General features: G+C 48.3%; 1 protein-coding gene across 1 annotated transcript; it reads left to right on the top strand.

Annotated features, from left to right (window-relative positions):
• Positions 1 to 1,972: 1,972 nt before the first annotated feature.
• LOC140378031 (cytochrome P450 3A56-like) lies at positions 1,973 to 21,156 on the top strand. Its single transcript, XM_072463661.1, has 11 exons — positions 1,973 to 2,148; positions 2,207 to 2,306; positions 9,768 to 9,793; positions 10,469 to 10,670; positions 10,752 to 10,827; positions 14,507 to 14,667; positions 17,832 to 17,870; positions 18,579 to 18,610; positions 19,591 to 19,749; positions 20,145 to 20,307; positions 21,039 to 21,156. Exons 1-11 carry the CDS (start codon positions 1,973 to 1,975, stop codon positions 21,120 to 21,122), a joined length of 1,218 nt encoding a protein of 405 aa, XP_072319762.1. The 3' UTR covers positions 21,123 to 21,156.
• Positions 21,157 to 21,697: the final 541 nt, after the last annotated feature.

The raw sequence follows: 21,697 nt of genomic DNA, 5'->3' as shown, positions 1-21,697 counted from the left end.
AGTCATATGTGACTCGCCACAGCAATTGTCGGACCAAGTCGGCCTCGGTGAAACTGAGAAAAACAGCATTTTACTTTTTTTCCCCCAAATTTGTGATTTTCGTTTTTTTGCAGAATGTGCTAGTTGAAGTTATGAATAAGCCCCTGTGTGCTTCAGATAACACTATTGGTTGTCTTAAACGTATACATTAAGCTGTTAAAAATGTGGAGTTTTGGGGTCTTTTTCCTGCTCTCCTGGGGGGCGTCACCTTTTTCTAGCCAACGTATTGTTTACATTTTCCACCAATCAGCTGTGATCCGCATGTCCAGCTACGTGCTCCATGTTTTCCTCTCATTACTCCAGACCGTCTGCAGAGCACAGTCTTCAGAGCTTACATTTCCTGGAATACATTGCAACGGAACTGTTTACTCAGGTACACTTTTACTTTACTACTAAATTATTGCTTTAACGCTGTGTTTTAAGGCGGTCTCGTGATCACTTCAGAATCTTACTTGTCTGCTCTGGTGGAGCTAATGCTAAGCTAACATGTTGCTTCAGTGCACTCTGCAATACGGGCTTAATGTGACTACTTGCTGTTATCACCATGTTATCGGGTTATTTTTCGGCGTGGGTTGGCCCGTGGGTTGTGTGGGTCGTGCTTCCAAAGATCAAGAGTTATCAGCACTTCAGGTATTTATATTGAAACTCTCACATTGTGTTAAAAAAAATAAATAGTTAATGAGTGTTTTATGTGAAATAGTTAGCCATTTCTTAAATGTCCTGTTATTTGTTTACAGCTTTGATGCCAAGAGCCGAGAGTCACAGCACAGAAGAGTGCACAGACGAAGAAGAGGATGAGGATGTGATCTCTGATGTAATTGGACTCTGGTGGTGTACATATCATATCTATTATCTCATATCTCATATATTCAAAGCCATGGACTCGTTGCAGTTCGTATACCTGGCCCTGGCATCTGTTTATAAGAGTTCTTCTATTAAGAGTGTTTTTTAAACTTCCTATAAGTTACTGTCCTTTCCCCCTGTATCTACTGCGTTGTAACATTAAAGGCTATCTTATCTTATCTTTTGTTGTTTGTGTTGAATCATTCAGTGCACCATTGATGGTGAATCACCTGTGAATTATGTTTATCGACAAATGCAATGAACCCTATTCTCATTGTGATTCTTTGATTCTATTCAGGGCCTTTTGTAATCCAAGTATTTCCATTTTAATATAGTAACTTCTAATTCTGATTCAAGTCCAGTTACCATCAATAACAACACTCCTCTTGAGTCTTTAGCTGTAGGGGGAGGTGGTGTCAGTGTGACAGGGGGAGGGCTTATCTCAATAAGATGCAAATGAGCCCCCCTGTGACTCTGGGCTCACTCCGGTGAGAAACTTTGAGCCCCGTTTTCTCAGTGAATGGGTTTGAGAGTTGTATACATTCAAATGACCACAACTTACTCAAATATTATCAGATCTACATGAGTGAGACATCATTGGAAAGCTCTATTGTTATATAAAACAATAGATCGATGTGACAGATAATCAAACTCACGTTTTTACCCTAAAAATATCCAAACTGTTGCTTTTTCTTTGGTTTTAAAGACTCGTTTGCGGCAGGTGTAAACGGCAGGTGTAAACGGCAGGTGCAGGTCAGAACTGACCCGAGTGCGTGGTGTTTCCTCAGGTTTACTTCCTCGCCAACCAGGAGTGCGCGCGTCGCTACGGCAACGTTTGGGGGTGAGAAAAACACAACCTCTATTTTCACTTTTTTTAATGGAATCTGACAAATAAAGTTGTATTTTTGAGGCGTTTCCCGTTTCCATCGTAATCGCAACCAATGTATTATTATTATTATTATTTATCATATTTCTGTGACGGTCGATAGAATAAATCTTCTCTGAGCGAAAACGTTTTATGACAAACGTGCGACCGAGACTTCAAAAAGACACAAAAGCAGGAATTTGTGTGTTTTTTATTCTGTGGAAAATGCGACGTGAAGACGTCCTCATCGCGAAGACGTCCTCGCCCCGAAGACGTCCTCGCTCCCCGAAGACGTCCTCGCCGCGAAGACGTCCTCGCTCCCCGAAGACGTCCTCGCTCCCCGAAGACGTCCTCGCTGCGAAGACGTCCTCGCTCCCCGAAGACGTCCTCGCCCCGAAGACGTCCTCGCCGCTCTCGGTGAAACGACCTCTGACCTCTCCGGCGTGTGGATGTGTGCAGAGTGTACGAGCTGCGTCAGCCTCTGCTCGCCGTGATGGACCCGGACATGCTGAAGACCGTCCTGGTGAAGGACTGTTTCACCCACTTCACCAACCACCGGGTGAGACTTTCTTTATTTTAACCCATTTTGTTTCTCTTAATGCGCCTTATAAGATCGTAGATGAAAAATGATCAAAAATAAACCATTTAGACCACTTTTTCTTGTGGAGCCAGTAGGCCTCTCGTAGGGCGTGATGAGAGCGTTCATAGGGCGTGTTGAGAGTGCGTTCGTAGGTGTGATGAGAGTGCGTTCATAGGGCGTGATGAGTGCGTCTGTAGGGCGTGATGAGAGTGGGTTCGTAGGGCGTGATGAGTGCGTCTGTAGGGCGTGATGAGAGTGGGTTCGTAGGGCGTGATGAGAGCGTTCGTAGGGCGTGATGAGAGCGTTTGTAGGGCGTGATGAGAGTGCGTTTGTAGGGCGTGATGAGAGAGCGTTCGTAGGGCGTGATGAGAGTGCGTTCGTAGGGCGTGATGAGAGTGCGTTCGTAGGGCGTGATGAGAGTGCGTTCGTAGGGCGTGATGAGAGTGGGTTCGTAGGGCGTGATGAGAGAGCGTTCGTAGGGCGTAATGAGAGTGGGTTCGTAGGGCGTGATGAGAGAGCGTTCATAGGGCGTGACGAGAGCGTTCGTAGGGCGTAATGAGAGTGCGTTCGTAGGGCGTGATGAGAGTGGGTTCGTAGGGCGTGATGAGTGCGTCTGTAGGGCGTGATGAGAGTGGGTTCGTAGGGCGTGATGAGTGCGTCTGTAGGGCGTGATGAGAGTGGGTTCGTAGGGCGTGACGGGAGAGTTTGTAGGGCGTGATGAGAGTGGGTTCGTAGGGCGTGATGAGAGAGCGTTCGTAGGGCGTGACGAGAGTGCGTTCGTAGGTGTGATGAGAGTGCGTTCATAGGGCGTGATGAGTGCGTCTGGAGGGCGTGATGAGAGTGGGTTCGTAGGGCGTGATGAGTGCGTCTGTAGGGCGTGATGAGAGTGGGTTCGTAGGGTGTGACGGGAGAGTTTGTAGGGCGTGATGAGAGAGCGTTTGTAGAGCGTGATGAGAGTGCGTTCGTAGGGCGTGATGAGAGTGGGTTCGTAGGGCGTGATGAGAGTGGGTTCGTAGGGCGTGATGAGAGTGCGTTCGTAGGGCGTGATGAGAGTGGGTTTGTAGGGCGTGACGAGAGCGTTTGTAGGGCGTGATGAGAGCGTTTGTAGGGCGTGATGAGAGTGCGTTCGTAGGGCGTGATGAGAGTGGGTTCGTAGGGCGTGATGAGAGTGCGTTCGTAGGGCGTGATGAGAGTGCGTTCGTAGGGCGTGATGAGAGTGGGTTCGTAGGGCGTGATGAGAGTGCGTTCGTAGGGCGTGATGAGAGTGCGTTCGTAGGGCGTGATGAGAGTGCGTTCGTAGGGCGTGACGAGAGCGTTCGTAGGGCGTGATGAGAGCGTTTGTAGGGCGTGATGAGAGTGCGTTCGTAGGGCGTGATGAGAGTGCGTTTGTAGGGCGTGATGAGAGAGCGTTCGTAGGGCGTGATGAGAGTTCGTTCGTAGGGCGTGATGAGAGTGCGTTCGTAGGTGTGATGAGAGTGCGTTCATAGGGCGTGATGAGTGCGTCTGTAGGGCGTGATGAGAGTGGGTTCGTAGGGCGTGATGAGTGCGTCTGTAGGGCGTGATGAGAGTGGGTTCGTAGGGCGTGATGAGAGCGTTCGTAGGGCGTGATGAGAGCGTTTGTAGGGCGTGATGAGAGTGCGTTTGTAGGGCATGATGAGAGAGCGTTCGTAGGGCGTGATGAGAGTGCGTTCGTAGGGCGTGATGAGAGTGCGTTTGTAGGGCGTGATGAGAGTGCGTTCGTAGGGCGTTATGAGAGTGGGTTCGTAGGGCGTGATGAGAGTGCGTTTGTAGGGCGTGATGAGAGTGCGTTTGTAGGGCGTGATGAGAGTGGGTTCGTAGGGCGTGATGAGAGTGCATTCGTAGGGCATGATGAGAGTGCGTTCGTAGGGCGTGATGAGAGTGCGTTCGTAGGGCGTGACGAGAGTGTTCGTAGGGCGTGATGAGAGCGTTTGTAGGGCGTGATGAGAGTGCGTTTGTAGGGCGTCATGAGAGAGCGTTCGTAGGGCGTGATGAGAGTGCGTTCGTAGGGCGTGATGAGAGTGCGTTTGTAGGACGTGATGAGAGTGCGTTCGTAGGGCGTGATGAGAGTGGGTTCGTAGGGCGTGATGAGAGAGCGTTCGTAGGGCGTGATGAGAGAGCGTTCGTAGGGCGTAATGAGAGTGGGTTCGTAGGGCGTGATGAGAGAGCGTTCATAGGGCGTGATGAGAGTGGGTTCGTAGGGCGTGATGAGTGCGTCTGTAGGGCGTGATGAGAGTGGGTTCGTAGGGCGTGATGAGTGCGTCTGTAGGGCGTGATGAGAGTGGGTTCGTAGGGCGTGACGGGAGAGTTTGTAGGGCGTGATGAGAGTGGGTTCGTAGGGCGTGATGAGAGAGCGTTCGTAGGTGTGATGAGAGTGCGTTCATAGGGCGTGATGAGTGCGTCTGGAGGGCGTGATGAGAGTGGGTTCGTAGGGCGTGACGGGAGAGTTTGTAGGGCGTGATGAGAGAGCGTTTGTAGAGCGCAATGAGAGTGCGTTCGTAGGGCGTGATGAGAGTGCGTTCGTAGGGCGTGATGAGAGTGGGTTTGTAGGGCGTGACGAGAGCGTTTGTAGGGCGTGATGAGAGCGTTTGTAGGGCGTGATGAGAGTGCGTTCGTAGGGCGTGATGAGAGTGGGTTCGTAGGGCGTGATGAGAGTGCGTTCGTAGGGCGTGATGAGAGTGCGTTCGTAGGGCGTGATGAGAGTGGGTTCGTAGGGCGTGATGAGAGCGTTCGTAGGGCGTGATGAGAGCGTTTGTAGGGCGTGATGAGAGTGCGTTTGTAGGGCATGATGAGAGAGCGTTCGTAGGGCGTGATGAGAGTGCGTTCGTAGGGCGTGATGAGAGTGCGTTTGTAGGGCGTGATGAGAGTGCGTTCGTAGGGCGTTATGAGAGTGGGTTCGTAGGGCGTGATGAGAGTGCGTTTGTAGGGCGTGATGAGAGTGCGTTTGTAGGGCGTGATGAGAGTGGGTTCGTAGGGCGTGATGAGAGTGCATTCGTAGGGCATGATGAGAGTGCGTTCGTAGGGCGTGATGAGAGTGCGTTCGTAGGGCGTGACGAGAGTGTTCGTAGGGCGTGATGAGAGCGTTTGTAGGGCGTGATGAGAGTGCGTTTGTAGGGCGTCATGAGAGAGCGTTCGTAGGGCGTGATGAGAGTGCGTTCGTAGGGCGTGATGAGAGTGCGTTTGTAGGACGTGATGAGAGTGCGTTCGTAGGGCGTGATGAGAGTGGGTTCGTAGGGCGTGATGAGAGAGCGTTCGTAGGGCGTGATGAGAGAGCGTTCGTAGGGCGTAATGAGAGTGGGTTCGTAGGGCGTGATGAGAGAGCGTTCATAGGGCGTGATGAGAGTGGGTTCGTAGGGCGTGATGAGTGCGTCTGTAGGGCGTGATGAGAGTGGGTTCGTAGGGCGTGATGAGTGCGTCTGTAGGGCGTGATGAGAGTGGGTTCGTAGGGCGTGACGGGAGAGTTTGTAGGGCGTGATGAGAGTGGGTTCGTAGGGCGTGATGAGAGAGCGTTCGTAGGTGTGATGAGAGTGCGTTCATAGGGCGTGATGAGTGCGTCTGGAGGGCGTGATGAGAGTGGGTTCGTAGGGCGTGACGGGAGAGTTTGTAGGGCGTGATGAGAGAGCGTTTGTAGAGCGCAATGAGAGTGCGTTCGTAGGGCGTGATGAGAGTGCGTTCGTAGGGCGTGATGAGAGTGGGTTTGTAGGGCGTGACGAGAGCGTTTGTAGGGCGTGATGAGAGCGTTTGTAGGGCGTGATGAGAGTGCGTTCGTAGGGCGTGATGAGAGTGGGTTCGTAGGGCGTGATGAGAGTGCGTTCGTAGGGCGTGATGAGAGTGCGTTCGTAGGGCGTGATGAGAGTGGGTTCGTAGGGCGTGATGAGAGTGCGTTCGTAGGGCGTGATGAGAGTGCGTTCGTAGGGCGTGATGAGAGTGCGTTCGTAGGGCGTGACGAGAGCGTTCGTAGGGCGTGATGAGAGCGTTTGTAGGGCGTGATGAGAGTGCGTTCGTAGGGCGTGATGAGAGTGCGTTTGTAGGGCGTGATGAGAGAGCGTTCGTAGGGCGTGATGAGAGTGCGTTCGTAGGGCGTGATGAGAGTGCGTTCGTAGGACGTGATGAGAATGCGTTCGTAGGGCGTGATGAGAGTGGGTTCGTAGGGCGTGATGAGAGAGCGTTGGTAGGGCGTGATAAGAGTGGGTTCGTAGGGCGTGATGAGAGAGCGTTCATAGGGCGTGATGAGAGTGGGTTCGTAGGGCGTGACGAGAGTGCGTTCGTAGGTGTGATGAGAGTGCGTTCATAGGGCGTGATGAGTGCGTCTGTAGGGCGTGATGAGAGTAGGTTCGTAGGGCGTGATGAGTGCGTCTGTAGGGCGTGATGAGAGTGGGTTCGTAGGGCGTGATGAGAGCGTTCGTAGGGCGTGATGAGAGCGTTTGTAGGGCGTGATGAGAGTGCGTTTGTAGGGCGTGATGAGAGAGCGTTCGTAGGGCGTGATGAGAGTGCGTTCGTAGGGCGTGATGAGAGTGCGTTTGTAGGGCGTGATGAGAGTGCGTTCGTAGGGCGTGATGAGAGTGGGTTCGTAGGGCGTGATGAGAGTGCGTTTGTAGGGCGTGATGAGAGTGCGTTCGTAGGGCGTGATGAGAGTGGGTTCGTAGGGCGTGATGAGAGTGCATTCGTAGGGCGTGATGAGAGTGCGTTCGTAGGGCGTGATGAGAGTGCGTTCGTAGGGCGTGACGAGAGCGTTCGTAGGGCGTGATGAGAGCGTTTGTAGGGCGTGATGAGAGTGCGTTTGTAGGGCGTGATGAGAGAGCGTTCGTAGGGCGTGATGAGAGTGCGTTCGTAGGGCGTCATGAGAGTGCGTTTGTAGGACGTGATGAGAGTGCGTTCGTAGGGCGTGATGAGAGTGGGTTCGTAGGGCGTGATGAGAGAGCGTTCGTAGGGCGTAATGAGAGTGGGTTCGTAGGGCGTGATGAGAGAGCGTTCATAGGGCGTGATGAGAGTGGGTTCGTAGGGCGTGATGAGTGCGTCTGTAGGGCGTGATGAGAGTGGGTTCGTAGGGCGTGATGAGTGCGTCTGTAGGGCGTGATGAGAGTGGGTTCGTAGGGCGTGACGGGAGAGTTTGTAGGGCGTGATGAGAGAGCGTTTGTAGAGCGTGATGAGAGTGCGTTCGTAGGGCGTGATGAGAGTGGGTTCGTAGGGCGTGATGAGAGTGGGTTCGTAGGGCGTGATGAGAGTGCGTTCGTAGGGCGTGATGAGTGCGTCTGGAGGGCGTGATGAGAGTGGGTTCGTAGGGCGTGATGAGTGCGTCTGTAGGGCGTGATGAGAGTGGGTTCGTAGGGCGTGACGGAGAGTTTGTAGGGCGTGATGAGAGAGCGTTTGTAGAGCGTGATGAGAGTGCGTTCGTAGGGCGTGATGAGAGTGGGTTCGTAGGGCGTGATGAGAGTGGGTTCGTAGGGCGTGATGAGAGTGCGTTCGTAGGGCGTGATGAGAGTGGGTTCGTAGGGCGTGATGAGAGTGGGTTTGTAGGGCGTGACAAGAGCGTTTGTAGGGCGTGATGAGAGCGTTTGTAGGGCGTGATGAGAGTGCGTTCGTAGGGCGTGATGAGAGTGGGTTCGTAGGGCGTGATGAGAGTGCGTTCGTAGGGCGTGATGAGAGTGCGTTCGTAGGGCGTGATGAGAGTGCGTTCGTAGGGCGTGATGAGAGTGCGTTCGTAGGGCGTGACGAGAGCGTTCGTAGGGCGTGATGAGAGCGTTTGTAGGGCGTGATGAGAGTGCGTTTGTAGGGCGTGATGAGAGAGCGTTCGTAGGGCGTGACGAGAGCGTTCGTAGGGCGTGATGAGAGCGTTTGTAGGGCGTGATGAGAGTGCGTTTGTAGGGCGTGATGAGAGAGCGTTCGTAGGGCGTGATGAGAGTGCGTTCGTAGGGCGTGATGAGAGTGCGTTCGTAGGACGTGATGAGAATGCGTTCGTAGGGCGTGATGAGAGTGGGTTCGTAGGGCGTGATGAGAGAGCGTTGGTAGGGCGTGATGAGAGTGGGTTTGTAGGGCGTGATGAGAGAGCGTTCATAGGGCGTGATGAGAGTGGGTTCGTAGGGCGTGACGAGAGTGCGTTCGTAGGTGTGATGAGAGTGCGTTCATAGGGCGTGATGAGTGCGTCTGTAGGGCGTGATGAGAGTGGGTTCGTAGGGCGTGATGAGTGCGTCTGTAGGGCGTGATGAGAGTGGGTTCGTAGGGCGTGACGGGAGAGTTTGTAGGGCGTGATGAGAGCGCTTGTAGGGCGTGATGAGAGAGCGTTTGTAGGGCGTGATGAGAGTGCGTTCGTAGGGCGTGATGAGAGTGGGTTCGTAGGGCGTGATGAGAGTGGGTTCGTAGGGCGTGATGAGAGTGCGTTCGTAGAGCGTGATGAGAGTGGGTTTGTAGGGCGTGACGAGAGCGTTTGTAGGGCGTGATGAGAGCGGGTTCGTAGGGCGTGATGAGAGTGCGTTCGTAGGACGTGATGAGAGTGCGTTCGTGAGTGGGTTCGTAGGGCGTGATGAGAGAGCGTTCATAGGGCGTGATGAGAGTGGGTTCGTAGGGCGTGACGAGAGTGCGTTCGTAGGTGTGATGAGAGTGCGTTCATAGGGCGTGATGAGTGCGTCTGTAGGGCGTGATGAGAGTGGGTTCGTAGGGCGTGATGAGTGCGTCTGTAGGGCGTGATGAGAGTGGGTTCGTAGGGCGTGACGGGAGAGTTTGTAGGGCGTGATGAGAGCGTTCGTAGGGCGTGATGAGAGAGCGTTTGTAGGGCGTGATGAGAGTGCGTTCGTAGGGCGTGATGAGAGTGGGTTCGTAGGGCGTGATGAGAGTGGGTTCGTAGGGCGTGATGAGAGTGGGTTCGTAGGGCGTGACGAGAGTGCGTTCGTAGGGCGTGATGAGAGTGGGTTCGTAGGGCGTGACGAGAGCGTTTGTAGGGCGTGACGAGAGCGGGTTCGTAGGGCGTGACGAGAGCGTTTGTAGGGCGTGATGAGAGCGTTTGTAGGGCGTGACGAGAGCGTTTGTAGGGCGTGACGAGAGCGGGTTCGTAGGGCGTGATGAGAGCGTTTGTAGGGGTGACGAGAGTGTTCGTAGGGCGTGATGAGAGCGTTTGTAGGCGTGATGAGGGTGCGTTTTGTAGGGCGTGACGCAGTGGTCAGTGTCAAAGGGTGAGTGTCTGCTCGGGTCAGAAGAGCGCAGTGGTCAATGTCAAAGGGTGAGAGTCTGCTCGGGTCAGAAGAGCGCAGTGGTCAATGTCAAAGGGTGAGTGTCTGCTCGGGTCAGCAGAACGCAGTGGTCAGTGTCAAAGGGTGAGTGTCTGCTCGGGTCAGCAGAGCGCAGTGGTCAGTGTCAAAGGGTGAGTGTCTGCTCGGGTCAGCAGAGCGCAGTGGTCAGTGTCAAAGGGTGAGTGTCTGCTCGGGTCAGCAGAGCGCAGTGGTCAGTGTCAAAGGGTGAGTGTCTGCTCGGGTCAGCAGAACGCAGTGGTCAGTGTCAAAGGGTGAGTGTCGAAAATGAAGGCAACTTATTGAGCACAAGTACCGTATTTTCTGGACTATAAGTCGCACCTTTTGTAGTTTTGACTTATACTCCAGAGCGACTTATATGTGACATTATTCGTTATTTTCACACTGACCACCACAAGAGGGCGCTCTAGACTCTAAGCGACGCAGAAGAAGAATCTGCACTTCCTCTTCCTCTGGAGTTTGTGGAGTTGTTTAGAAGTGACACAGAGGAAGAAGAATTCAGTGGATTTAGTGATAAATTTCCCCAATAATGCGACTTATATATGTTTCATTCTTCTCTATTATACATTTTTTGGCTGGTGCGACTTGTGCGACGTGTTCACTTCTGGCTACGAGGAACCTTTGGTGTTTGGTACTTCGGAGATGCTTTTTATCACGCGAGATGCTTACGGGCTTCGATTCTCTCAAACCGTTTTAAAGTTTAAAAGGCGGTGTTGGCTCCGCCTCTCTGTGTCTGCGCGGTGAGGTTCACAGCTGCTGAGGTTCCTCGTAGCCAGGCGCGATGACGAGCTCGTCGGATTCCGTCGTACGCTTCGATCGTACGTTGGCGCCTGACCCTGACCCTCACCCTGACCCTGACCTTGCCGGGGGTGTGGCCTCCAGAGTGTTCGGGTCCTACAGCATGGACGTGATGGGCAGCTGCATCCTCAGCGTGGACATGGACGTGATCAACACCCCCTCAGAGGCGCTCATGCAGCACGCCAACGACTGGCTGGGCGTGGCCTTTTTCTCCAGGAAGTCCTTCACCTTCTTCAAAAGCATCGTGGAGAAGATCAGACGGGATCGAAATGACTGCGCGGACGAGGTGGGAAAGGACAACGTAACGTCAAACCGCGCTCGATTATGACATAGTGGACGAGCTGACTCTGTGACGATGCCTTTTCAGACCCGTGCGGACCTGCTGCAGTACCTGACCCGTGTGCAGGCCGGTCACAAGCTCAAGGGAGAGACCTACCAACAAGGTGCTTCAAACATACTACACCAGTTCAGATATGTAGTTTGTGTGTATGTGTAACGTGTGTATGTGTATATGTAACGTATGTGTAACGTGTGTATGTGTAACGTGTGTATGTGTATATGTAACGTATGTGTAACGTGTGTATGTGCATGTGTAAGGCAAGGCAAGGCAAGTTTATTTGTAGAGCACATTTCATACACAAGGCAATTCAAAGTGCTTCACAGCAGGAAAAATGCATTCAAATCACAAAGAAATTACAGAAATACAATAAAATTAACTAAATTAAAAATTATCAATCCAACTGATTGTCTAAACTAATAAAATCACAAACAAAAGAGAAGAGTGCAAAGAAAAAATCCTTTCAGTCATATGCGCAGCTAAACAAAACTGTTTTTAGCTTAGATTTGAACATTGTCAGAGTAGAAGCCTGTCTCACATCTTCAGGAAGAATGTTCCAGATTTTAGCTGCATAAAACTGAAACGCAGATTCCCCATGTTTTGTCCTGACTCTGGGCACCAGCAGGAGGCCGGTCCCTGAGGTCCTCAGAGTCCGAGATGGTTAAATGGCACTAACATATCCAAGATGTACTTTGGTGCTAGGCCATGGAGAGACTTGTACACAAGCAGAGCTGCTTTAAAGTCTATTCTCTGAGCCACAGGGAGCCAGTGCAGAGACCTGAGAACAGGACTAATGTGATCATACTTCCTGGTTCTAGTCAGGACCCGAGCAGCAGCGTTCTGGATGTACTGCAGCTGTTTTACAGCTCGTTTGGAGAGACCAGTGAGCAGGCCGTTACAGTAGTCTAATCTACTGGAGACAAACGCATGGATAAGTCTCTCTAAATCTGGTTTTGACACTATATTTTTGATTTTGGCAACGTTTTTTAGATTGTAAAAAGCTGCTGATGTTATTGATTTGACGTGTCTGAGTCCATTATTACCCCCAGAGTTCTAACTTGGTTTGTAGGTTTTAGAGCGAGACTCTGGAGGTGACCGCTAACACTTTCTCTTTGTTTCTGTGGGCCAAAAACGATTATTTCAGTCTTGTCTGAGTTCAGCTGGAGAAAGTTGTTTTGCATCCACAAACTGATCTGTTGGATGCAGTGACAGAGTGAATCTACTGGTCCATAGTCACCTGCCGATAGTGAAACATAGAGTTTTCGTCTGCATCATTGTGATAGGACACATTTTCACTGCGTATCAACTGACCTAACGGCAGCATGTAGAGGTTGAACAGAAGGGGACCCAGGACTGACCCTTGGGGCACTCCACAGGTCAGGGTCATGTGGTCTGAGACACAGCTACCAATTTCAACACAAGTACTTCCTGTCTTCCAGATAGGACCTTAACCAGTTTAGGGCAGTGCCAGTGATGCCCACCCAGTCCTCTAGTCTCTGTAAGAGGATCCCATGATCGACGGTGTCAAAAGCAGCACTCAGATCTAACAGAATTAAGACTGAGGCTTTGCCCGTGTCAGTGTTCAGGCGGATGTCATTTGTCACCTTGACAAGATGTGTATGTGTAACATGTGTATGTGTATGTGTATGTGTATGTGTAACGTGTAACGTGTGTATGTGTAACGTGTGTATGTGTGGTATGTGTATGTGTAACATGTGTAACATGTGTATGTGTAACATGTGTATGTGTAACATGTGTATGTGCATGTGTAACATGTGTATGTGCATGTGTAACATGTGCATGTGTAACATGTGCATGTGTAACATGTGTAACATGTGCATGTGTAACATGTGCATGTGTAACATGTGCATGTGTAACATGTGTAACATGTGCATGTGTAACATGTGCATGTGTAACATGTGTAACATGTGCATGTGTAACATGTGCATGTGTAACATGTGTAACATGTGCATGTGTAACATGTGCATGTGTAACATGTGTAACATGTGCATGTGTAACATGTGCATGTGTAACATGTGTAACATGTGCATGTGTAACATGTGCATGTGTAACATGTGTAACATGTGCATGTGTAACATGTGCATGTGTAACATGTGTAACATGTGCATGTGTAACATGTGTAACATGTGCATGTGTAACATGTGTAACATGTGCATGTGTAACATGTGTAACATGTGCATGTGTAACATGTGTAACATGTGCATGTGTAACATGTGCATGTGTAACATGTGTAACATGTGCATGTGTAACATGTGCATGTGTAACATGTGCATGTGTAACATGTGTAACATGTGCATGTGTAACATGTGCATGTGTAACATGTGCATGTGTAACATGTGTAACATGTGTATGTGTATATGAAACAAGATTGTTCTGACCGGAGAAACCAGGCTATAATCAGACCTGAACGATGAATCAAAGATGGCGGCCGGAGCGGAGCTAGCGCAGGCTGAAAGTGACGCTAGGTTAAACATTACAAAGAGTTACAAATAAAAAAAATCCATGTTGTCAAAAATGAGAGGAATTTCTTGATCCGTTTGATTTAATCCAAAAACGACGTCTATCAAAGCCAGCGTCAGGACACCGGGGGCGTGTCTTATTCTCTTCATACTATTGGTGGATACAGGTGAGTGAATGGAAACTGCTACTTTTTCCCACTTTTAAGACGTTTTCTGTCAAATTGTCTGTATTTGAAGCACAAATAATTCAACTGGAGTCACACTTGAGTCTTAAAGGTTATTGACGCGGCATTATCCCAGAAACGGTTCTGCTGATTTTAAAATACAGCAGGCGGCGCTAGCATCGCGCTAGCATTTAGCACATACGTTACACTTCTCGTATATTTACACAGATCTGGGCGTTTCCCTTTGGAACAATACGACTCGTAATGTCTGTGTTTAGCTCCTGTAGATGTTGAACAGCGAGTGACAGAGCAGCTTCTCTACATTGAAATGAATATACTGTTTCAGCCACAAAGGTCCGTTAGTGACCGTTAGTGACCACAAAGGTCCGTTAGTGACCGTTAGTGACCACAAAGGTCCGTTAGTGACCGTCCGTGGTGGTTAGAGATGCTCTTGACGCAGATTTACGACTTTGGTTCTCTGAATACCAAAGTCTTAAACCAGCCAAATAAATCTAAACTAGAAAAAAGTCAAATAATAAAAAAGAAATCACCGACTCATGACAAATGTTGATACAGGTTTTTCAACAAAGTCTAAGCCAATACTTGATTATTATACACTATTCTTTTTGATTTTTGAATTATTATTAATATTATAATTTTTAGAACAAAAAACAAACAAATATTTTAGAATATAAAACAGAACAAAAAACAACAGGAAAAAAACAATAATAAAAATACACATTAAGATTATTTTTACTATTATTATTATTGGGTTGTTTTTTGTTGTGCTATGTTCTAAAAATAAAAATGATAATTAAAAAAAGTATAATTTTTTTTATTTATTTTTTAAATGGAACAATAAAAGCAACAGAAAACAACAATAATAATAATTTAAATTAAAATATATATATATATATATATATATATATATATATATATATATATATATATTTTTAGAACATAACAAAAACAACAGAACAAAAACACAAACATCAGGTATAAACAGGAATAAAAGTGGAAAATAAGGGCGTGGCATTAACGACAAAAAAGTAAAAAAAAGAAAGCGGAGGTACATTTCCATCCTTTTGCGGTGATGTGCGCGTGCAGCGCTCAAGAGTAAACGTGCTGCTTGTTCTTCCAGTGCTGAGCGACCACGAGCTCCTGTGTCAGCTGGTCATGTTCGTGGTGGGCGGCTTCGACACCAGCGCCTCCACTCTGACCTTTGTGGCCTACAACCTCGCCCTGAACCCGGCCGCCATGAGCCGCCTGCAGGACGAGATCAACGACACGTTCCCAAACGACGTAAACAAATACAATGTCACAGTTTTTTGACAGAAACGCAGACAAAAACGGGATAAATCGAGGATAAAATCAGAGACAAACGGGTCTAAACTGAGAGTAAAGAGAATAGATTAGGCTAAAGCAGGAGGTATTTACAGGTGAACTATGATGTAACGTGTCTCCATGGTGATGCTATCGCTCTGCCTGGAATGTTGCACAATATGGCGTTAAATGACCTAATGTCACCTACTTGTCTCCATGGAGATGGATCGGTTTAACGAGTTTTACCATCTTAAAACGCGTCAAAAACAGAATTTGTTCATTTCAACACTTTACTGCCTCCTAAAGAATGTGTTAATGCGTCATGCTATGCTAACAACACTTAGCATGCTAACAGCGCACCAGTGTTACTTCCTGGCACGTGGCCAATAAAAAACGCTTCATAATTAGGTGCAGACAGCGCACAGCATTCTCCATTTGCACCCGAAGAGCTGCTTTTAAAACTGTACCAGGGCAAAACTGAGCTTTAATGCCACTGTGGAACATTCCAGGCAAAGCAACACTATTACCATGGAGACGAGCAGTTTACTTCACTCAAACTGCACCAGGGCTAAAGCGGGAACATGTAGCTGTTGGAACATTTAACACTTTATTATTCTGCACAGTCCAAGCTTTTAGTCACTTTATCTTTTGACGATCCGACTCATATTCACGTGGTTAGATTTGTAGAATCGTGTGAAGCTGCGTCACGACAAAGCTCGACATGTTTCGCGCCATATTTCAGAAGAAGAGTGAGGCCAGGGTAAGTTTTAGGATTCAGTGAGATTTGAACACAAACCATCAGCAGCCTGTGCAAATGGATGAAAGATAATGGCCTCATTTTTTGACTGTATGTTTCTACCAAAACTCCGCTGCCCGCCTCCTCACCCACACCCGGTCCCGTGATCACATCACTCCCGTTCTCCGCTCTCTCCATTGGCTCCCCATCAAGCAGCGCATAAACTTTAAAATACTCCTCCTCACCTTCAAAGCTCTTCACCACCTTGCCCCCCCCTACCTGTCTGACCTCCTCATCCCCCACCGCCCCACCCGAGCTCTCCGATCCTCCTCCTCTCTCACCCTGACTGCACCAACATCCCGACTCAAAACTTTTGGCGACAGAGCATTCTCCTGAACAGCACCCCGACTCTGGAACTCCCTCCCCCAACCTGTCCGCCACTCTCCCTCACTCACAACATTCAAATCCCGCCTAAAAACATACCTCTTCACCCAAGCCTATGACCTCCCCTACCCCTAGCCTCCTCTACCCCATTGCCTACACTTCTACCCCCTGTTACATCCCCATCTTTTTCTCTCTACTTCTTCTGTCTTGTTCATTTTATCTATATATTAATGTGTTCTGTACGTGTTGTCCCCCCCTGTCTGTAAATACCCCCCCCTTTTTTATTATGTTCAGCGTCTTTGGGTCACTGAAAAGCGCTATATAAATAAAAGTTATTATTATTATTATTATTACCTTTATTTATTCATCTAAATTACACCAGATTTACAGGAATTTCTCTTTTGTGCACTTTGTTCTGGGGGCGGGACCACATGTTAGAACTCAAAGCTGAAGGCAGGGCCGGCCCAAGCCTTCAGGGGGCCCTAAGCGAAAACATTTTTGGGGGCCCCTCACCACGTCATCAGAATCAGTTTTATTGCCATTGTCAGTAAACAATTCACATATGGGAACTTTCTTCAACGCAAACAAAGTTCACCAAAACTCCAGGGCATCTGTTTGCCAGTTAGTTTATTCTCAACACCTCACAAGCTCAAATATTGATAACTTAAATCCCACAATGCAACTTGGTATTCCGCTGACATCACCTCTACTCCCTGTACAAATAACACACGTCCCAGATATGTTTTTGGGCGTATTTGTGGGCGTTAAGGGTCTATAGCCACATTAGCAGTTTAAATTAATGAACAGGGGGGGGTCTGGGGGCCCTCCCCCAGAGATTTTCAGACCTTTTTTGGGTCTTCTGGTGCATTTTAATGTGGTCCAGCCGGCTAAAGTAAGAGTAAAATGTTGAGGTTGTAATGCTATAAAATGATGATGTGATGAAACTGTGCCAGGAGAAAATGACTAAAGCCAGTTATTAATACATTAGTGTACTTAATTACTCAATACAATATTGGCTATGAAAAATAATTATGATCAAATTGATTCATTTTAACTGAAAATGTAAAATTAATAGTTATCCTTACTAATTTATCTTTTACAGCTCCCAACTGTTCCTTCTTGCTAAAGTGACAAAACAAGTTATATTAAATTAAACAAATGGCATAAGCATTGCTTGATTAACAATTAACACTGATAAAACAGTGCAAACATATTATTCCCAGAGAATGAACAGAACGAGAAGTGAAGGTCCAAACCTAGCTATAGTGAAGAGACTGTGTTTCTGCAACTTTGCCACTTTTGTATGAAAATATATAGTATTATTCTATAACAGACGTAATCATAATATGTCTGGTTATTTTTCACTATCAATTTATTATAATTTATAACAAATAGTCTAATGATGCTTTTTAAATACATTGAAATGTTTTATTGCTCTATTAAAAGTGAATTACAATATAAATGTTTGTTCTGATCAGAACATCACACACTGGACTCCTGCGTGAAACAATGCTGTGATGTGATTGGCTGATGGACCTTACGTGCATAAACCTTTACATTCCTCTCATTCCACGTTAAGAAGTCCAAGTAAAACATACACGAGTCACGATTGATCTCACACATGGTGATGTGAGAGAGAGGGACGCAAACTCAAACCGCTCATCTCTGACTCAGGCTGCACAGGGGCCCGGGACAGGGGCCCGGGACAGGGGCCCGGGACAGGACAGGGCCCTACACTGTTTACTCCAAAGTCTCACGTCAGAGGTTCTGGACGAGACGGCGCTCGTCCGGATCTCCGCCTCTTAGTGACCCGGGCCATGGACGCCCCTCACCGGCCTCACCTGCAGCTCACACTCCCGGGCTGGTGTAAATGTTAAGTTTATTATCTTTCATTCAGACATATTATTGTGCGCGGGGCAGAGCTCTCGTCGCCTCCAGCCTGAGCGAACTAACGTGACAGAATCGTGTTGTTTCAAACAGCAGCATTAACCGTCTCTTTGTAAGAGAAGTTCAATACCTGCAGAGTGTTGTTGAGTTTGCAGTTTCTTTACATCGTCGAGAAGTTTCTTCTTTCGTTTTTCGGCATCGGGGGGATATATTCTTCTGGACATGAGGACCACGTACTGTTGTGTTTATGTTTTGCTCTTCTGCTCGCGCACAATGAAGTTGACCAATCAGCGCAGGTTTGGTGTCTTGGTTGCCAGATTGTCATTACAAATAAATGCGGTTTGTGCGTTATATGTTACCGCTGTGTGCGCTGCCGCGCCAGCATCGCTACTGCACTAGTGGCGCACGCTGCGCTTGCACTTCGCATACGACGGGTTGCCAGATTGGGGGCCCTATTAACGCCTCGGGGCCCTACGCGGCTGCTTAGTTCGCTTATAGGCTGGGCCGGCCCTGGCTGAAGGTCATTTCATTTGTTTTATTTAAAGAGGGAAAACCCAATGGGAAAAGTGACAACGGAGTCACATCATCCGCACACGAGTGGATGAACTGTGCGTAGATTATGCTCCATTGAGTTTATATAGATTGTAAATAACAGTGGTCCAAGGACAGAGCCTTGAGGAACACCTTTAGTAACGCAAGACAATTCAGATTGAAAGCATCAGCAGAAACGGCTCGAGGTCCATTTATGAGGTCATCTGCAAACCATTTATAGGATTTGTATCGAACCCAAAAACATCCAGACGAGAAAACAGCAGGTTCAGGTCCAACGCACGTCTGACTCCCCTTTAGTGTGTGTGTGTGTGTGTGTGTGTGTCTGATGCAGTATTTGGACTGCGTGTTGAACGAGAGTCTGAGGTAAGTGTGGTGCGGGGCCATTGTCCGTAAACGATGTGAACAGCAACAGAAATGCGCCAAAACCTTTATTTAAATGTGTTTCGTGAGCTATAACAGACGCATGTTACACAAAGCTGCTCTTGAACCTTTACTGTGGCGTCTCATGTTTTAGAAGTTAAAAGAATGCACTTATTGGGTGTTTTAGTCGATTAATCGGTCGAAGTTGTATCAGTCGACCAATTTATTCATTTAGATTATAAGGACTTGATGGAGGGAGTTGGCTGAACATGTGGGAGTGAATCATGAGTTTAATCTTCCTTTTTACACATAATTACAGTTTTCTGGTATAAGTAGTTGTTCTTCTCTGCCGCCAGCGTCCTAAATAGCGGCGCGTGATTGTTCGGCGAGCTCGTTCCACACTCCCGAGACTGTGATTTCCCTCGAGGTTTGGCCTTTCGTGCAAGGTCTTCGTTCGTATTTTTCGCAATATATTGTTTCACTCTCGGGTTAAGGGCACGTGTCAGGATTAGGAACAGTTAATGTGTTCAAGAGTCGGGCTTTGGAACACCGAATGCCAGTCCCACACAACATTTACAGTGTCACTTCTTTAGCCGCCCAGTCGATCGACGCGGCACGTTTTTAGTCGATCGAGGAGTTCTTCGGTTGAGTTCCAACGTATATTCATAAGCACAGGCTACTTTCTACCGGTTCGGGAGTTTACTGCCAGTAGACAGAATCCTGACGACCGGAGGGGTTTACCGCGGGGGAAACAAAACCTAAGCTAGCTCGCTCCCACGTGCTAATGCGAGCGCGCGGTTATGACGAACGGCAGAAATGCTTGCAACAGGTTATGGACTTAAAAACGGCACTTTTTTACGCGTCAATTTTCGTGAAAAACGGAGCCATTTGTTCCCGATCGATCCCTTTTTCTCGTCGTCCGTTTCAAGTCGAAAGAAAAGCTCGGTAAATTGCCCGCGTTTGTGCTGTGCTTTCGTCCCAAGGCTGTACCCGCCCATCGCTCGCACGGACCGCGTTGCCAAGGAAACGGTCAGCATCAAGGGCATCACCATCCCTAAAAACATGGTCGTGATGGTGCCCTTCTACGCCCTGCACCGCGACCCGGAGCTGTGGCCCGAGCCCCAAGAGTTCAGGCCCGAGAGGTACACCTCCCTTTTTATGTTTTTTTTACTTTTCCGTTGGACCGTTCAGAGTTTAGAGTCGTATTTGTTGCCGATTTGTCGAGTTGATGGTTCCCATCGGCGTCACGACTGGAGCGATCCACGAGACGGACCGAGAAGTTCAGCCCCGTCTCCGAACAAATATACATACGGTTCAAACGCAGTAAATCTCAGAAGTTCAAAAGAAAGAATGTTTGGTTTGGAATTGTTAATTGTCGCTCTGAAACTCATAGAGACGCTCTACAGGTCCAACGATAAGTTTTGGACCTTTATAACATCGTAAAAACTCTCGTTAGTGAAAGTAGTGTCCAGGAGGTTTGTTTTTGATGAATGAAAAACGCTGCAACACCTTGAAGATACTTCTCACCTGATTTCAGATTTAGTAAAGAAAACAGGCAGAAGATCCGGCCCTACTCGTACATGCCGTTTGGCGTGGGCCCCCGGAACTGCGTGGGCATGCGCTTCGCCCAGGCCGCCGTCAAACTGGCCCTGGTGGACGTTCTGCGCCGCTACAGCTTCAGCGTCTGTGAGGAGACGGAGGTGACGGGCGCTTCACTTTCTCAACAGTCATTGTCTTTCCTTCCTTTAGTTTTAAAATGTTTTACAAAGGTGATTCCAAAATGAGAATGTTTTTTTGTACATTAAATACACAAAACATACATCTGTCATTTTTAATCTGTCCATCCATCTTCTCCCGTTTATCCGGGCGGGGTCGCGGGGGCAGCCGTCTAAGTAGGGACTCCCAGACTTCCCTCACCCCAGACACTTCCTCCGGGGAGATCCGGAGGCGGTCCCAGGCTAGCCGAGAGAGTCGGTCCCTCCAGCGTGTCCTGGGTCATCCTCAGGGCCTCTTCCTGGTGGGACACTCCCTGACGCCCAGAAGTTCTGTCCCTCAAAACAATGAACAGAACCGGTGACAAAGGGCCGCCCTGAGGAACGCCCTGGGAACAGCTCTTACTGCCAGCAATGATCACAGCTCCTGTTCGTCATACAGGGGCCGGACAGCCCTGAGCAAAGGGCCATACTCCCCCAAAGGACACACGACGGACACGAAAGCCGTCTCCAGATCCCTTTTGTCCTACTTATGCAAAAAGTATCTAATTCTGATGCTAGTTTTTAACAATTTAAGGTTTTACAATAGTTTAGCATTATATCCAGACGTTATTATTTCCTTTATGAACCAAAGTGCATTATGGTCCTCTTTACATTCTCCTGCAGGAACTTTGTGGTTTAAAATGAGTTCTCATGCCTTTCTGTGTCTTTGTCCTCAGATCCCTCTGGAGATGAACCCTCAGGGCCTCATGGGAACTGTGCGGCCAATCAGATTACGGATCCAGCAGCGCTCGGCCATATAAGGCAATAAGCACCGTCACGTCCTCCACCTTAAAATCTCCCAAACTCACTGATTATTATTAACTCTGAAATAGTCAAAACAAAGTGAATTATTGTGGACCGATTATGAAGTAAAATATTTCACTAAAGAGAAATATTAACGCTGATATTTTACCATTTTATTCCAAATTTTCACACTTTGGTTGTTGAAATTTTAATAAATATCAGTCAATTACTACTATGTACTATATGACACACAAAGTATAAATGAGCGCTGCTGTGGAGGATTTTACTCATATCTTATCAGCTCAAAGGTAAACGACTTGTGATTCCTTGAAGTCACTTCCAGGAGCCGTGACGCTGCCCGAGGACTTGGGACCCGGACCTGGAGATCGATTCACAAAAGGGCCAAGAATCAAGGGCCGATCAGAGAAACAAATAAAGTGACAGGTTCTAACAATTTTCTAATTTTGACTTTATTTGGTGTATTTATACCTGGTGTACATGATATAAATGATAGTTTTACATCAAACGAGCAGGTATTTGTGGAGAAAAAGGAAGTGACATCACACCAGGGACACTCATTCCAGTCAAAGTT

The sequence above is a fragment of the Eucyclogobius newberryi genome, unplaced genomic scaffold (genome assembly GCF_026437365.1).
Source record: "Eucyclogobius newberryi isolate DKJ021-1_F unplaced genomic scaffold, fEucNew1.0.hap1 SCAF_4, whole genome shotgun sequence".
Classification (NCBI taxonomy): domain Eukaryota; kingdom Metazoa; phylum Chordata; class Actinopteri; order Gobiiformes; family Gobiidae; genus Eucyclogobius; species Eucyclogobius newberryi.
Note: the sequence above shows the minus strand (reverse complement) of the source record. Positions and strands in the feature narration are given on the sequence as shown.

What these genes read in the sequence shown, in the direction of transcription:
- LOC140378031 (XM_072463661.1), top strand. Translation starts at nt 1,973, where the DNA reads ATGCGACGTGAAGACGTCCTCATCGCGAAGACGTCCTCGCCCCGAAGA. An exon ending in CCCACTTCACCAACCACCGG is followed by an intron (nt 2,307 to 9,767) that starts GTGAGACTTTCT and finishes TGCTCGGGTCAG; the next exon opens with CAGAGCGCAGTGGTCAGTGT. An exon ending in TTTCTTTACATCGTCGAGAA is followed by an intron (nt 17,871 to 18,578) that starts GTTTCTTCTTTC and finishes TGTCTGATGCAG; the next exon opens with TATTTGGACTGCGTGTTGAA.